This window comes from Trachypithecus francoisi, unplaced genomic scaffold (genome assembly GCF_009764315.1).
Source record: "Trachypithecus francoisi isolate TF-2019V2 unplaced genomic scaffold, Tfra_2.0 Lachesis_group2, whole genome shotgun sequence".
Classification (NCBI taxonomy): Eukaryota; Metazoa; Chordata; class Mammalia; order Primates; family Cercopithecidae; genus Trachypithecus; species Trachypithecus francoisi.
This window is the reverse complement of record NW_022681465.1, coordinates 8,888,169-8,906,181: the sequence shown is the minus strand read 5'-3', so window position 1 is coordinate 8,906,181 and position 18,013 is coordinate 8,888,169. Positions and strand designations below refer to the sequence as shown.

The 18,013-nt window shown below is 39.5% G+C and overlaps 1 protein-coding gene across 2 annotated transcripts in view; it reads left to right on the top strand.

The window, feature by feature from the left end:
• SEMA5A (semaphorin 5A) overlaps positions 1 to 18,013 on the top strand; it is a 519,394-nt gene that overhangs the window by 436,786 nt on the left and 64,595 nt on the right. For both annotated transcript variants that reach the window (XM_033178781.1, XM_033178782.1), the window contains exon 16: positions 57 to 204. In XM_033178781.1, coding sequence (XP_033034672.1) covers positions 57 to 204 — 148 coding nt within the window. The remainder of the gene's footprint in view (positions 1 to 56; positions 205 to 18,013) is intronic.

Here is an 18,013-nt window from a genome sequence, read left to right as displayed (position 1 = left end):
AGTGGTTTCAAGTGGCACTAATTAGTTTCCTTTTCCTTTCGGTTTCCTCATTACAGGTACTGCAATGAACATTTGCTATGTCCCCCACACATGTTCTGGACAGGCTGGGGTCCTTGGGAACGGTGCACAGCCCAGTGCGGGGGTGGCATTCAAGCTCGCCGCAGGACCTGTGAGAATGGGCCTGACTGTGCAGGCTGCAATGTGGTGAGTAGCCTCCTTCTCATACCCAGCTCACAATCCAGAACCAGGAATTCAGACTCAGTACACACAAAATGCTCTGCACACACTAGAGGTTCTGCAAACAATAAATGATCTGCACACACTAGGGGCTCTGCACATACTTGGTACATGGCAAACACCAAGTGGTCTCACACACCAGGTGCTCTGTACATGCCAGAAGCTCTGTACACACTTTATGCTCTCCAGATACTAAATGCTCTGTAAATATGACATGTCCAGACGCCAGATGCTCCCCATACAATAGATGCTTTGAAGGTATTAGGTCCTCTCACACACTGGATCTTCTGCAAACATTAGGTTCTTGGCAGACACTAGATGTTCTGCAAACATTAAGTGCTCTGTAAACACAACATGGTCAAGCACTGGATTGCAAAATCATGCAAGTTTTTCAATTTAATTAGAATATCTGGTGAAAATACTGGAAACTCAGAGTAGCTTGGAGGCTTCGTGAATTAAATATTCACACATGGGATAAACTGTCCCAGGAGTTTTTCTGTTCTGATTTCTGAGTGACAGGCCTTCAGCCTGCTTATATATGGCCACTCTATTTGGTTTGGGACATGGAATATTATTCCATGCCAGGCCTACACCAAGGTATAGCACATTGTGGGATGAACCAGACACACCCTGAGGACTGAGAAACTATATGGAGCCGTTGTTAGAGCAAGTTGGTGCCAATGCAGAGAGAATAAAAAATCCTGCCTTTGCAGTTTATATTTCTTTTAACACTTTAAACTGTCAAATAAAATTCCACTTGGGCAGGCTCTTTCCAAAAGGCTTCCTTTTGCTCTTCCTGCTTCTTCTGTAAGAGTAACAGCATTTCTGCTCACTCGCCTGCCCCTGGTGCTGGCTCCACAGAGTGGACACAGACAGTGGCAAAAGTTTTGATGGAGAAGCTCTGCATGAGAAGGTCTAGCTAAATTCCTTCCTCACTGATCTTTCCAGTTGGCCTTTGCAGCCTCTTTATCCTTTGGTTTGTGAGGCTGAGCAATGTTTATGTGCTGCTGTAAAGCCTGCTTTTGTGACATGCAAAAACCACAAAGCCGAGATATCCTTGGGAAATTCAGAGACAGGAAGAGGGTTATGAGGTGCTTTGTCAGATATTACACCAGACCCAAGGAGATTTCTGTTATTGGAAATTACAATTAGATTTTCTTCCCCTTCACACTGGAAAAGATATTGTCATAGCTCTTATATAATCTAGTACTTATTATAAAGACAGTTCTTTCCAGATCAGTCTGAACTAACTGTAGACCATGAAAAATCTTCATTAAGATATATATTTATTGATATTTCAGATGCTGACATTTAAAACTATTTATTTAAAATAATTTTAAAATGGTAAATTTATGAACACTCACATGTTCTAGGAAAACCATTCAAATGGGGTAACTTTCTGTTTTGCTGAAGAATGTCATGTTTTGTTCCTGGTGGCATGATGTGTGCCCACCAAGGTCTGCATTGCCATGTCAAGGTTTGTCTCATTTGCTGGGAAACCTTAGGAATGGATGATCTGGGTTGGTCTCACACCTTAGTTTCTAAATATATTGCAGTGTGAAAAATTCAGAAAACAGTCCACGTCATTAATTTTCTCATTGTTAATTGACTTTTATAGTTATCTTCAAATATAGCTTAATGAACGAAAAAAATTATATTAAGCAAGAATGTAGCATTTTTATGTAGTTACTGTAATAGGTGTGTATGTGTGACATACATCTGATTATAAATGTAAACATTGAAGGTCTTTCTAAAATATCAATGTATTTATTGCTTTATTACAGAATTACAGTTTATGAAACAAGTGTAACCGCTGCTTTCAAATCCAGAAAAATACATATGTCTCCAAAGAGACTCTTGTCACTTTTTAGCAAATTTAAGGGTTTGTTTTTCTTTTTGCTTTTACCACCAAACTTAGCCTTTGGGTAGTCTACTTCTAGGAAGGTGTTATTGCGGCAGTGAGGAGCAATCTACTTCTCAGTGGTAGAAGTCTATTTATTTTTCTTCTGACATGGCTTCTCCCATGCTTTTCGGTTTCTGTCTGTCCTAAGGCAGGAATGCTGCTCACACCAACTGAGGAATGCAAGCAGTAGAAAGGAAGGGCTCAGTTTCTTTGGATTGTTTGCAAGATCTATACTATCAGTTGAATTCCTAAGAAGTTGATTTAAAAATGGTAGTTACCTAGCTAAAGCAACATTTTTGGTCTTCATATTCTAGCTGCAGTTCGTAAATCTTTGGCCACAAAGGGTTTGGCTTTTATTGAGTTCTAATATCAAGATAGTAGCTCTAAGTATAAAAAAAGTATTCATGTTTGAGTCATGAAGTGACCATCTGCTTGCCAGTGTGTGACTGGATAAGAAGAGGTGACATTTCTGAGTCTCAGCGTCATCCTTGGGGAAGGCGGTTTTTCTTACCCAGAGCTCCTGTATCAAGGAGGGCGCCATCTGTAAGGTCTGGCAGGTCTCACGTTGGAGTGCTCCTTCCTAGTCTCATTTCTTTCATTGTTTTCCATGGGCTTCAGCTGCTTCTCTCTGAACTCCATCTTATTAAAAATGGGAGTCAGCTAGTGAAATGTCATTTACACAATACAGAACATGTTTGTGGAAAGTATAACAGCCTGAATTTCCTGATTATTATGACAGCTTATAGAAAAAGAAAGAATTGATTATTTCAAGTTCAAGTATGCATCGGGTTAGAAAAGACGCAAGAATCTTTGCTTCTGCCAACACTTTAAAGCTGAAATTTCATGAAAGGATTTTCCCAGCTTCACTTGTGAAATTTCTATGTCCTTGTCTTAGAGTAAGTCACCAAGCCCTTATCTGAATCTCAATAAAGAGGCAGTGAAGGACCCTTGCCAAGAGCTATTAGTTCTCTCCACGAATCCCTACTTGTAAATTGCTCAATGTCAAAAGCTTGGGAAACTCCGGAGCCTTGGGTTAGTTTGGGGAGCTGATTGACAGACACAGAGGAAGGACCTGGATCTTGTGTTGTCACTTAACTCTGTGAACTTGAGATACACTCACTGCCCTCTGGGCTTCTGGCTTGCTCTGCAAAATGCAGGGCCAGACCCTGAAATTGATGATTCTGTGACCCTGGCATTCCTTCTTTGGACCCTGGAGCACATGCTCCAGCTGATTGAGGGACCACTTCTAGCAAATATCCCTCACTGGTGGCTGATAGCTCCGATGAGCTCAGAATGAGACACTTAAAAAACAGATGTTTACTCCCCACTTCCAAGTAGGCTAAACCCACAGCAGCGTCTGGGGTCCTCTGGTCCTTGCTGCTGCTCTCCAGGTCTGTGTCGCAGCCCCTCATGCCTGTGGCTTCACAGAGCGGGTGGAAGGAACAGGATGGTGGGTCAGAGGGGCTCTGCCTCTGAGTCACTGTGAGATTTGACCTGCTGTTCTACTTCTCCACACGGTTGTTTTCAAATGAAATATGAAGCATGGGCACTTGAATGACAAAGCTGTTTAGAAGATTACATATAGTACCTAATATTTCTATATATCCTAGCCCAGTGCCAAGTCTAACACAGACATTTATAAAATAGAAATGATTATCACCATCATATGTGTGTTTCCTTTTTACCCTGTTTTGACAATAGTAACTGTAACAATTCTTGTTGGATGAAGCTTTGCAAATCCCGACTTACTAGGTGATGTCAAATTAAATACTGAAATTAAGTTATAACTACACATGCTGGAGTTAATATTTAATGATAGCCCGAAATCCTGTATTACATCATAAAATAACTTTTGTTGAGTGCCTACTACATGCCATGCACTATACTAAGAGTAATTAAAATTTATTATGTTTATTCTCTCTGTATCCCTGCAAGGCAGTTTTCATTATTACCTCTGCTTGGAGATGGAAAAAATCAGCCTGAGAAAGATTAATGAACTTGCCCAGTAGCAAGTTGCCAGTGGGGGACTGGACCAGCATTTGAGAACTGGTCCTCTGGCACAACTCCATTTGCATAATTTATTTGCCCAATGTTAAGTAATAAATGATAAGCCTTACTTTACTCCTATTTAGTTTGAAGTGTAGCTTAAAAGAAAGAGGAGCTTTTTGTCTTTCTATAGCTCTTCTCTTGGTTTACATTCTTGATTTTTATCATATTGTGATCATTTTAGCCAACCATAAGAGTACTATTAGGAGATCATCCTGAGCATAGGAATTAATCGAAGATAAACTCATAACACAAATCTTAACTCTACATTTTGGCTGAAAATTACAACACATGAAAGGAAGAAAGATATAAAATATTATGTTGTATACATAGAATTAGTTCTTAAATTAATGCAAGTCAAAATTTCCTCAAAGGTTTAGCAGATTTAAATTACTTTTTTGCTGTATCAGAGCTAAAGACAGTGTCAGATACAGCAAAAATAATTTACAAAGAACAACGGACTTAGTATTGCCAGCACTGTATTTCTTACTGAAATATCATGTAAAGTATGAAACAATTGACCAAAAGCTATGATTGAAGAGAGCAACAGGAAGCATAGGGTAGATATTTATTTCCTAGATACAAAGGAACCAGACCACAGAAAGCCTGGAAAGGTCAAGAAGAAAGACATTATAATCAATACATGCTGTCAAAAGGGATTCTATGAGGGTCAGTCAGAGTTGATATAACACACTAACATTTGTTTGTGTCAAATAATGGCACAATGGATAATCTTCAGAGCAAATGAAACCTGACCATTGGAAGTTTAAAGAGGTTGTGACATATGAAAATAATGACAGACATTACAAAATACCACATTTTTGTGTAGCACGTTAGGGTCTGCAAAATGCTTTGGGGAAGGTCGTCACGTGTTTTCATGATTTTCCAAAGGAGAAAGTCAAGACCTATAGAAAACCAGTTAGGTACCCAAAAACCCTGCAGCTGGAGACAGCAAGACCCTGGGTCCAGGTCTTTCCACTCAGAGGTCCTGAGACAATCCAGGATGCTGTATCTCCCTCAGGAAGTACAGGAACAAGAACAGTGAAATTAATGGGAAAGATCTAATATCTCATACCCATGAAACAAGACCATTCAAAAGCCCCAAACAGGCATATTTTGTATTTGTTTTAGCTCCAGTCTTATTTCTCAGCAGTCTCAGCTGTATTTGCCTCTGGCCAGTAATGTGTGTGTAAGCCCAACTTTAAACAACCTCACTAATATGACAAAAACTATTTGAGGCTCACATGTTACGCACTTTTTAAAAAGTATGAGCTGCATGTAGCCTCATCTGCCTAATATTACCGCTTTTATTCAGAATTAGGGTTCTGAATCCATGTTCAGGATTTTTCTACAAACCACATGCTTGTTGTAAATATTTTTGTATACATTTTAATTATTATATTGTTCTTAATTGGTGATATTTAAAGCAAACTGTAGATGATTTTTGTAGTTTCATTTCAAGAAATGTTTTAATTTTAACTTCGGACAATGCTAGTGTTTTCATAAGTATAAATAATTTAATGGTATAAAAAACTATATTTTCAGGATATATTTTGTAAAACATTTTCTGAGCATCTTTGTAGTATATCTTACTAGACTCTGATAGAATTTTGATTTCTGGGACAATTTTATCTGTAAGTTTCCTATTTGACTGGTATCAGGTGAGCAGCATCTTAATGCTCCATGGACAGTGTTTTCCTGTAGGTTTTAGAAATACTCATTTCCTGTGTTCCTAGACTGTAAAAATTATCTCTACTTCCCCATTTAATTTTTAGTACTAAAAGATTTTCAAGAGCGTAACAACCTCCTTACAGTGGTATGTACTTTTATTCAAGTGAGACAGCTAGCACTTCCTTTTGTCAAAGAATATACAGGAAAGGTAGCCTGAGAAAGATGACTGACATTTGTACAATTGAACAAGCTGTTTTAAAATTGGCTGCTTGTTTGTTTGTAATCATTAGTTTCCTTTGTATTCATATTTGGTGTTTCCTCATTTTTGAACAGTGGCTTCCTAGAGATTCATAGTCCTGCCTTAGATGGCAGGTGGGTTGTTATGAAGAGATACATGACAAGTGTTCTCCTTTTTCACTTCTGTTTGTTTATTTGGTTATGTTTGGGCAATGTCATCCCACCATATACTAAGCTGTGGATACTTGAACATTACAGCTCACATTAAATTATATGTGTTTGTTAAAGGATTGTTATTTGACTTTGGGCCTAGAACCATTTCCAAAATTCATTTGCTGCCCTTAACAATACCCCTGAAACCTCACTGATACCAACCCTATGTGAATAGTAAGGTATTCATACAGACTACTATTGAATAGGATACTGGTGCAGACCCTATACAGATAGTTGGCTATTTATATGGCCTACTTATTGATGTGGCTGGAAGCTGTTCTTACGTTAAGAAGCCAGTGGACCTGGATTAGATACAACTCAGTGTATCCATTGTTCATGAAAATACCATTTTATAATCCTAGAAAGGAAATTTTCTAAAATAAAGTTTAAGAAATACATAAAATAGTTGACTCTAACTCCACTGAAAATGTGCAGAATTTGTATAGATAAAAATAATATTCTTCATCACCATCATCATCTGTCATTATAATTTTACATGCCAGGTGTCATTTAAAGTACTTCTTAGGGAATTGGTGAGGAATTCCTCCCAACAATCCAATGACGTAGTATTGTTATTAGCATAACCAACTGACAGATGTAGAAATTGGAGCAAAGAAGCGACATGGCCCAGCCTGTGGGAAGTGTGGCCAGCCTCAAAGCCAGACATTTGTAATGGTGGCCTGCTTATTGCCCCATTACACTGTGTGGCCTCATCTAATATTTGATAAGTAATTGAAAAGGTTAAGGACTGTAGTTTTCTTAGCATTAACTTAAACACGAATGAGCTTATAGAGGTTTGTGGCATCCAGCTAAATATGACCCATACGAGATTTGATGAAGTGAATGGTTCTAACTATTAACAGTTAGCAAACAGTTAATCACGTATTGAGACAACCCCTGGTGGCTTCAGAATGTGCATACAACTGAGGGTCCAGAAGAATGCAAGGAACCTTGGGGAAGCCCCAGATATCCAGATGCATCTGAGGAGTGATGCCCATCTTTCTCCTTTTTTTTTTTTTTTTTCACTTTCTCCCCCAAAGGCACTGCATACAGTTGTGCAGGTTGTGCACTGCAGAATTCCAAAGGGAGTGTTAAACATTATGAAGATGTGAGTAGCACTTCTGAAAAAGGGCAGCGCACCCTGGCTGCCACCCTGGCCCTGAACTGAGTGCGTACAAACTCAGTGTGTTCTTCAAAGCCTCAGAGACATATAGGATCCCAACCTTTATTGTGGACTACATTCTTCATCATGGGAATAGGAGCTGAGAGGGACAAGTCTGGCATCATAGCTTGACCCCTGTTTAAAGTAGATTTTGAGACAAGACAAGGGCTTAGGGTAGGTGGTTTTATATATAAGTCGACAGCAGCAGGTGCGGAGCATGAGAGGGTAAGGCAGGAAAGAGGGAAAAGCTCCTATTAGAGTTTGTCACCAAGGTCACTGCTGTGGGCAGCAGAACTGATTTTCTGAGAAGCCTGCAGATGCCTCTCAGGATTGTGCCACCTTCACAGCTACCATTGGATGAGGATGCACCCAGGCTGCACCTTCACTAACCCAGCAGTCTCCTGGGGCTTCAGAGAAGACTCCCAACGTGGAAAGCCACAGGAAAGAAGGTGTGTGCCCCAGGTGGATGTGTCTGGCAGAGAACTGACCACCACATTGCTCACAGCTGGGACCACAGAAGGCTGAGGGGCTGTGCACATACTACACCTGGCTTTGTGACAACAAATCCTGACCACACTAGAACGGACCAATGAGAAAAGGATTTCTGAGGCTACAATCCAATAATTGGGGTTAAACAGAATCTGGGGCTCTCCTGCCTTACAGATCCCATGGACTAGTGAGAACTTCCCAGTCATCACATAGCCATGGAGGCTGAGTATTAGGCCAGATGGCACTCTACTTTCTGCCAGGCATATTTATTTAGCACAGGGTTTCTCCATTGTGTGGACCAATTCTTGCCTGGGACACATGAAAGAAAAGTCATGTTTCTGGAAAGGTTCTCTCGTCTCCATAAGAGAGATACAGGAAGGGAAGGTCCTTTCTTTCTCTGCACACAGAATGTGGGGGTGAAGCTGGAGCTGCTGCCCACTAGCTGGCAGCCTTGAGAGTAGCTAGGTCAGGGAGGAGGAGGACAGGAGCAAAGCAGGGAGACAGAGTTAAGGACACCAAGGGGCTCATCTCCCCAAAATCTACCCTTGTTGGGCACAGGCTGATGTGTGAAATCAAATCTCTGGTGGCTTCAGCTAGTTTGAGTCAAAATCATTATAATGGCTTTGTCTTTCCCCTCCCCTTTATGGAAGCTACCCTTCAAATATCGTTCAGTAGCCATGGAGAAAGACGTGACCCTCCTTAACAATTGCTGTATCTGGGGGCGATGATCTAGGATTTTCATGTAACCCATTTCCACAAAAGCTAAAGAGATGACCTTGACCTTTATGAAGAAGGTTGCAGTCAGAACTTTTCCATTGCATTGTGGTTGTAAAATGCGTTCACTTGTATTTCCGAATATTCTTCCGCAAAGGGAATAATTGATCCCCCTTGCTGAAATTGGATGTTATATCTTTACAAACATGGGAATGCAAAGTTTGTTTTCTTTTTTTTTATAAACTGTCTCAGCGAAGACCTTGCAAATATGAAAGATTGTCAGAGTGAAAATGCCACATGTTGTTAAAGGAGGCTTAAGCTTTTTGAAAAAGTTAGTATCAGTACACAAAATTGAGCGGTACAACAGATGGCCACAAAAGTATAAGTTTTCTAAAATTTAGCACTGAAAGTTTCTCAATCAAGTTTAAGAATGATGTATGGCACAGATGGAGAGAAAAGAAAAATGATGGATTATAGGAATTAATCCATCAAGAGTCTGCCTCTAGGACATATAAATAATCATCAGCAATCTCTGGAAATTGCAGTTGGTATGGAGATCTGGAATATTTCACCAAAATGTTTTATTTATAATGTTGGAAGACTCTGTTGTACATTTCTATGGTTTTAAAAAATTTTATGCCTACAATAATTCAAATACAGTGATTGCAAAGTTAATTGAAAGAAGTTTTCATGAAGAGATTTTCTACTGTAAAAGTGACTTAAATTACATACACACACACACACACACACACACAATTTTTCCTTTATAACTTTCCAATAAATTCCATGATAAAGATTATTCAATACTTGATATTAAAATAACCAGAACTTATATATGGAGACACAATAATGATATTTCAATTGTAACCATTTCTACTAAATGGCCACAATTTAAAAAATGTTTTATCGGCCTACATGAGTAGATAGTACATGCAGAATGAACAGATTCTTTTGAAGGCATAACAAATGCTCAGTCATATGGAATCCATGTCTCTGGTTTTTTAAATGTCAGATTTTTAACTGTTAAAAATGAGTAATTAAGAGTAACTCTCTAAATTTAAAGTCTTAATAGAAGCTTATTTAAGAACAATCAGACAATATCCTTTTCCAAATGTGTCTTCAGTCTTTGATTGTGGTCCTGCTGACAGATTGGGGCTAATCAATTGATCATCCATAAAGAACACTCATTGGGCCTTTCAGTCAACTAAATGTTCCCTTCAAATTGGACAGATGTTTTTGGTCAATTTCTATAGCTCACCTTGTCTACTTCTGATTCTACCAAGCACTTGCTATTGAAATTAGAAGACAATGGTCTCCTGGGTAGTGTTGCTTGTTCATATTTTTCTTATTTATTTATTTATTGAGACAGAGTCTCACTCTGTTGCCCGGGCTGGAGTACAGTGGCATGATCTCAGTTCACTGCAACCTCTGCCTCCTGTGTTCAAGTGATTCTTCTGCCTCAGCCTCCTGAGTAGCTGAGTAACACTCAGCTAATTTTTATGTTTTTAGTAGAGATGGGGTTTCACCATGATGGCCGGGCTGGTCTTGAACTCCCGACCTCAAGTGATCCATCTGCTTCAGCCTCCCAAAGTGCTGGGATTATAGGCATGAGCCAGCACACTCAGCCCATATATTTTAAAAAGAGATTTGGCCATCCAGCCACCTTAGGTGATGCACTAATGTTGTCCCTCTTACCAGCAGCCAACTACTCCTTTTTGTGATGTGCAACTTGTAGCATCAAGGCTGGGCTCTTGTATTCATTTGCATCTTTGTATAGCTCATTCTCCCTTTCAAAATTCGATTTCAGCCCATCACCTTGCTGTACAGGCTGGGCCGTGGTTCCAGGACATATTTTCATGCCATGTGGCACTTGGGCCATGACTGAGTGAGAGTAACACTCTCCCCACCCCAGGATCCCAATCTGAAACCTGTGGGTCTAATTGATATTAGCTCTGCTCATCCAACATACAGAAAAGGTGGAGATCACCTCAGCCATCGCCCATTGTAGGTTCCATGTTGTAGAGGCCAGCATATTGCCTCTGCAGACTCATTTCCAACACCTTTCTAAAATGAAGTGAGTAGAAAATTCGACAAAAAGCTGCAGAGACATACATCTGCTGAAAAGATATTGTCATCTCCTTAATTGACTGTGCAGCTTATAGCGTGGTCTTCATTTGATTTGTTCAGGTTCAAAAGCCCTGCATATATCATAGTATTCAGTGAGGTTTACCTGAGCTCACACTCTGTACCTAGAATCTGAGCATCTTGGTTTTTTACCCATTTTATTCCACCATTTATTTAATGAAGAGTAAGTTTCCAGCCTGTGATGGACTCAGGGATAGCAGGGTAAATAAGGGAAGTGCGGTCTCTATTTAAACCTGGGGTAGTATTACTACTTGTGAGGCTTAAATCAAAATCCTCTGGGTACCAGTTTATTATTTACATTGTTTTGATGTGTTGATGCTACTGTTCACAGTATACTTTTTCCCCTCTCTTTTTAAAGTAAATTTTATTGTGTATATTTAAGATATACAGCATGATGTTAAAAGATACATATAGTCATATGATTACTATAGTGGAACAAATTAATGTATCCACCTTCTCTCATAGTTACCCATTTTTCTCTCTGTGATGAAAAAACAGCTACTCATACAGTCTACTCATTTAGCAAGTTTCTGAATACAACACACCACCATTAACTATAGTCCTAATGTTATACATTAGATCTGTCAAGGTGTTCATTCTACATATTTGCCACTTTGTGTTATTTGACCTATGTCTCCTCATTCCTCCTGCACTCTCCTGCCAAACTAGTAACCACTGTTTTATTCTCTCTCTCCATATATGAGACCTTTTGTTTTTTATATTTCACATCTAAGTGAGATAATGCATTATTTCTCTTGCTTTGTTTGGTTTATTTTATTTAGCATAATGTGTGCCACATCCATCCATGTTGTGACAAATCATAGGATCTCGTTTTTAAGGCTCTATAATATTCCACTATGTGTGTGTGTGTGTGTGTGTGTGTGTGTGTGTGTGTGTACCACAGCTTCTTTATCCATTCATCTACTGACAGACACTTAAGTTGTTCCTGAATGAAATGGCAACCTACATGTTGGGAAAAATATTCGCAAAGTATATATCAGATAAGGGATTAATGTCCAAGGTATATAAAAAACTCATATAACTTGATACCATAAATATACATAACCCAATTAAGAAATGTCAAGGGACTTGAAACTTCTCCAAAGACATAAAAATAGCCAAAAGGTACATGAAAAGGTGCTCAACATCACTGGTCATCAGGAAAATACAAATCAAAACCACTATGAGATGTCACCTTACACCTGTTAGGACAGGTACTATAAAAATACGAGAGATAACAAGTGCTGGTGAGGGTGTAGAGAATGTAGACTGTCCTCTCTTGGTGGGGATGTAGGCTGGTATGGCCAGTATGGAAAACAGTGTGGAGGTTCCTCAGAAAATTAAAAATAGAATTACCATAGGACCCTACAAACCCTCTTCTGGGCATATACCCAAAGGAAATTAAATCACTACCTTGTAAAGTATCTGCATTCCCACGTTCACTGTAGCATTATTCGCAATATACAGTATAATCTTAATACCAATGTTCAATGAACAAGAATGGGGCATGCTATAGGAACAGTTCACATGTTTATACAAATGCAGCCAGAGGCTTCAAAATATGTTTTGATTGCATTATACTTGTTTGGTTTGCCTCATGGAAAACCATGCTTCCTTTGGTAGAAGTGACAGAAATGCTTAATTATATCAACAATATGTTTTAATTTGTGTTTTGCTTAAGATTTGCTGTTTCCATTTTGAAATTATTTCATCTGAGTGCCTCCAATGGTACTGAGCATGTGTCATTGCGGTTGTTAAAACAACTTGCACACATAATAATTTTCGAGGCAACTTGTAATTAAAGAAGAAACAACAGATGTTGGAGTGTGAAAAATTATTTTAAAACATTGACTATTTTTTATAGATTCCATTGTTTCTTTCTTCCCAAGCACTCTCCCTTTAGTAATCCTCAAAGTTTTTAAGAACTGGAGCCTAGTTCAGAATTCTTCTATGTGAATGCGAGAAAGGCACAACAGCTGCTACTATATATTTATATGTTTTGTTAATATTTCTTTTTTTATTATACTTTAAGTTCTGGGGTACATGTGCAGAATGCGCAGGTTTGTTACATAGGTATACACATGCCATGGTGGTTTGCTGCAATCATCAACCTGTCTACATTAAGTATTTCTCCTAATGCTATCCCTCTCCTAGCCCCCGACGCCCACCGACAGGCCCCAGTGTGTGATGTTCCCCTCCCCATGTCCACGTGCTCTCACTGTTCAGCTCCCACTTATGAGTGAGAACATGCGGTGTTTGGTTTTCTGTTCTTGTGTTAGTTTGTTAATATTTCTGAAGAGGAATACAAGGTTACATTTAGAAGTCTTCAAAATATGTCAGTGTAAGTAAATAAATAGCTGGTTTTCTCTGTGGTCTGATGGTGTGCCATAGTAACTGTCATTCCTGAACACTTGTCCCTTCATTTCCCTCCATGACATATTTTTTTTTTCCAAGATCTATTTGACTTGCAGAATCTCATGAGGTTCTACTGTGGAAGAAAGAGTTGCAAAGAACACTCTTCCCATTCCATGTCACATTCCTGCAGTATTTTATAAGCCATGCTGCGTGAGAAAGTAACATCCCACACACTATTATTTGGCATCTTGTTTCTATCATGATGTAAAGTGTTGCCCACATCTGTTTCGATCTATCCTAATCCCATGAAATTGCCCTAGCTGAGATTATTAGAAAGCAGCCCTTGAATGCCCTCTAATGTCATCGTGTGGGAGAAATGACAGTGGCTGAAAGGAATGTGAAATCTGTCTTATAAAATTATTCGGGCTCTGCACATAAAGTCAGAAGCTCTGGAAGGGTAAGACTCTCAAACTCGAAAGATAGAGAGACAAAGTGGCAGAGGCAAACAGATGGAATCCAGACACTCAGAGGAGTCTCTGACATTCGCTGGGCAGTTTTCATTATGAAGCTCATTTAATTGGTTTATTTCTCTTATCTTCTTGCAATTGCTAATAGCTTTCAGTAATAAGGCCTTGACATCTGAAACTGAAGAAGAAGAAAGAAACTCTGCCTATTACATGCATCATCTTTGATCATTAATTTCTCTAACGCTTGGTGTGATCTCACATGATACTCTTCATTTTGAAATAATTTTGTGTGTGGAAGAAAAGAAAATTCTCAGTGACTTAAATGACTGATTCATGTCTGTGGTACTATACTTTACAGAATTTTCAGATCTTTCATCTATGTGTTTAGTCAATGAACACGTGTTGACTACCTACTGTGTGTAAAGAATTGGTGCAAGAGGACCCATGTAGATGGATACAGTAAACTTTCTCTAGGAACCTACTTTCTAGCTTAGGAGAAAAAAACATAATTCAAATAGCCAAATGGTAAAGAAGTCACAAATGCCATCAGAACAATTATGAGAGAGCACTGAGTGGAACATGAGGAGGGAGAAGTGACCTTGCTGGAGGGTCAGGGGCACCAACCGGTGCAGGCAGGATTCGGCCAAGTTAAGAGGAGGAGCTTCCCTGAAAGGCTCTGTGTGCAGGTTGTGGACCCAAGGACATGCGATTCACACCTAACACTGGAAGCACAATCAGTTGTGGGCTGGAGGATGTGTACAGGGATGCGGCAAGGGACAGATCTGGAGAGTGAGTAGTCATCATTCCTGAAAGGGCTTCAGTACCAGGCATGGGGGGTGCACAGTCATTCAGTTTATTTTTCTTTTCTTTTCTTTTATTATTATTATTTTTTTTGAGACAGAGTCTCACTCTGCTGCCCAGGCTGGAATGCAGTGGCATGATCTCGGCTCGCTGCATCATCTCAGCTCACTGCAACCTCCGCCTCATGGGTTCAAGCCATTCTCCTGCCTCAGCCTCCTGAGTAGCTGGCACTACAGGCACCTGCCACCACGCCCGACTAACTTTTGTATTTTTAGTAGAGACACGGTTTCACTGTATTGGTCAGGCTGGTCTTGAACTCCTGACCTTGTGATCCACCTGCCTCAGCCTCCCAAAGTGCTGGGATTACAGGCGTGAGCCACCGCGCCTGGCCATTCAGTTCTTTTAGCTTGCTATCACAGTTGCATAATTAGAGCTGCACCAACTTTCTTGGGTTAAAATTTACACAGTAGAACTCCATTAATAATTCAAAAAATGTTACATCATGTTTTAAATTATTTTTTCTTACAGGGAAGAAAACATGTTGATCTTACCATCTAAAAGAGGCAAGCTATCTGATTGTATATATATACATAATGTTATGGTTTCGGATAAATGTGTATAGCCATATTCTTCTTTTCCACAATCATTGGTTCAACTTTAGTTACAACTTCCTTCCTTATTACAATTTATTTGCCTTAGTAACTACTCCTAATCTTAAAAAACTCAAATTTAAGGTTGATGTTTCTTCAAAATAAATTATATAAACTTGGATTTAGTTCAATTTCAAAGAGGAAATTTCCATTACACTATTAGATGAACTAATTTGTTTTAAAGCTTACTACTGTTTTAAAAATGACATTTTATGATTTTACAATCAGGGACAATATTTTATTCACTATTGTTTTCTCAACACCTTGCAGAGTAGGATAGTGAATAAATGAACCTAGTTACTTAATGTATTTTTTTTAAAGGTAATGGCAATTTGGGAAATGAGTGTCACCACCTTTTCAGACGAAGTGATTATTCTTGTGCATTATATTGTTCTTGTCTACTCTTGGGTTCATTCTTACTGTCTCTTACAATGCAACACATTTTGTGTTCTCATTCAAAGCGATTCCTCACACTAAAATGGAGCTACTCTTAGTTCACATTTAGCTTTTCTTTCGATGATATATGCTTATGAACATCTCATTTCCTGTTCATATTCTTAAATTATTTCAGATTCTTTCTAATTAGCTTTGCAAGGCTGCTCCAAATGGTAAAATGTTAGCATTGAAAATCCGTGTGCCTGCAGTAATAGTGTACAGTCATTAAAATTGGTTTTGATATTAGATAATACTTGGCAGTGACCTTCCAGAACCTTATCAGGCCCCCACAGGCAAGAATTGAGCGCATGTAACTAATATGGAGAGCCTCATTAGAAAAGAAATCTGAATCTCATACTTTAAAATGGTACGAATCCCAATATTTGAGCTTCCTCCTGTAAATAAAATTGTAAACATAATGGCCTTGAGCCCTTTGCAGGCCATCATCCTGCATGTTCATCAAATACAGTCTTATTTCCCATGCCGCACCTCATGCACGTCAACTGCAGTCTAGTCGTCTAGTCCAGCTTAGTTCTCTCACAACCAGCCTTGAACAACCATGAGTGTGAGGCACCACTCAGGATGCAGCTGGGTGGAATATGAAGCTGGTTGACTTGCTGAGCTTGACCTTAAGGAGCTGTCACTCTGGAATCAGAAAGATCCCAAGACCAAATAATACAGATGCCTGATAGAAAGTATCATAGTTGAACGCAAGCCACAGGTGTTCAAAGAATGGAAGGAGTCAAGCTCATAACTTTAAACTCCTTGTGCATGAGCCAGGCTTCTCTGAAGAAGTCCCATGCCATCATTTGGGTTTTCTTGGGTAGTTACTGAGACTTCAGGAGGTCAGTGCTCAATGGGACTGTCATACAAATGGTGATGCCAAGACGTTTGTTTCAGCAAGAGGAGTTGGCATTGGAATTGACTGAGGCTCTGTTGTTTTCCTAGAGTTGTGGTAGTGGCTTGCTTACGGTCCTGAAGGTGCCATATTATGTCCACTGAGGAGCCCTCATGGTTTACATGACAGAATAGGGGTTGGCCTGTGGGTCTTCAGTGCAGTTGTTATGTTTTCAATTGCAAATCTCACGAAAACAAATGGGTCTTTTAGCTTGTGTCTTAAACTAGAAATAGAAATAATTCTGACCCATTGTGATTTATGTTGAATTTTGTAAACCACAAATCTGGTGCTTCCATGTGTGTGCCTTCCTGAAGGGATTTGACAGGCTTCTCCTCAGGTGCACATGTTTTACACAACCTTCTCAGGGCCTGCACTGCTCTCTCCTTGTCTGGACTGTCATCTTCAGCTCTATAGAGCCCTGCTTTTCTCAGATATACCCCATGTGTATCTGTACATCTACAGTATAACAAGATAAATCTGGACAAGGGAAACATCATTTCATTCTGATAGAAATTGTTGATTTTTAAAATTGTGACTACTGGCTTCCAACTTTTACTTGATGTTTTGTGGGGAAAGAAAAGTCATCAATGGATGTTGTAAATTTTTCTAAGTAGACTTGGTTTATTTTCCCTCAGCAGAATTTGTAACCTCCCTTTGTTGCTTTAGCACTGCTGTTTGCGTAGCAGAGGCCTCTGAGTAGGGATGACTGTGAGCTTACTGTGAACCTCTCAGCTTTTGCCTTCTTGGTTTGAGAGGAATCTGAATTAACTCCCAGCCTAAGCACTCAAGGTAAAAATGATAGGCTTTCTACATAACTACTTACAACAGGCCTCCTGTTACCAAAGGAGGTTTTACAAGCCTGGGACTTTGCAGACATTTCATTTACATCTCAGTGGAGGACAGATATTTGCTTGGCACAGCTTTAATTTATAAATCATGTTCTCATAACTATATTAGGATAAAGTCACTGGTGAACACGAAGTGAGAGGAAGTTGATGATGCCGGGGCTTTCCTGTGCTTCTGCATAAGGGACCAAGGGATACTCTTGGAGAATCGCTTGAGATTCCAAACTCCCCAGCTGCAGGTGCCGTCTCTTTGGTTCATCATTGCATCCTCAGGACATTCTCAGTGCCTGGCATAAAGTAACTGCTCCATGAATAGTTTCTTAGGCGTTGCGTTACATGCATTGACAGAAGTCAGATTAAGGGAGAACTGTCTGTTTCAAGTTTGAGGCCAGTTGCACAGATCAAACAGTTTTGCCAGAAGTCCCCAAGCGGTCATCGCATTTGTAAGGAGACATGCAGAGAAGAGTTCTTTCAACATTTTAAATTGTATTATCGTTCTCTTCTTTACTTAAACTTTCACGGCTTTTTCCAGGGCCACCTTTAGGAGTAGGGAAAGGCACTGGAAGTTAAAGAGCTATCAGCAGATGGAAACGGAAATTCGTTTGAAAGTGAGGACCTTTGTAGCAGGTTCACCCAAGGTAGTATGTCCAGTGCTTGAGTTACTGGGTAAATGGCGTTGGGGCTGAGAATTAGAAATAAATGGCATCCAGAGGCACTGCTATCCTGTAAAGTGCCTTTGTGTGAA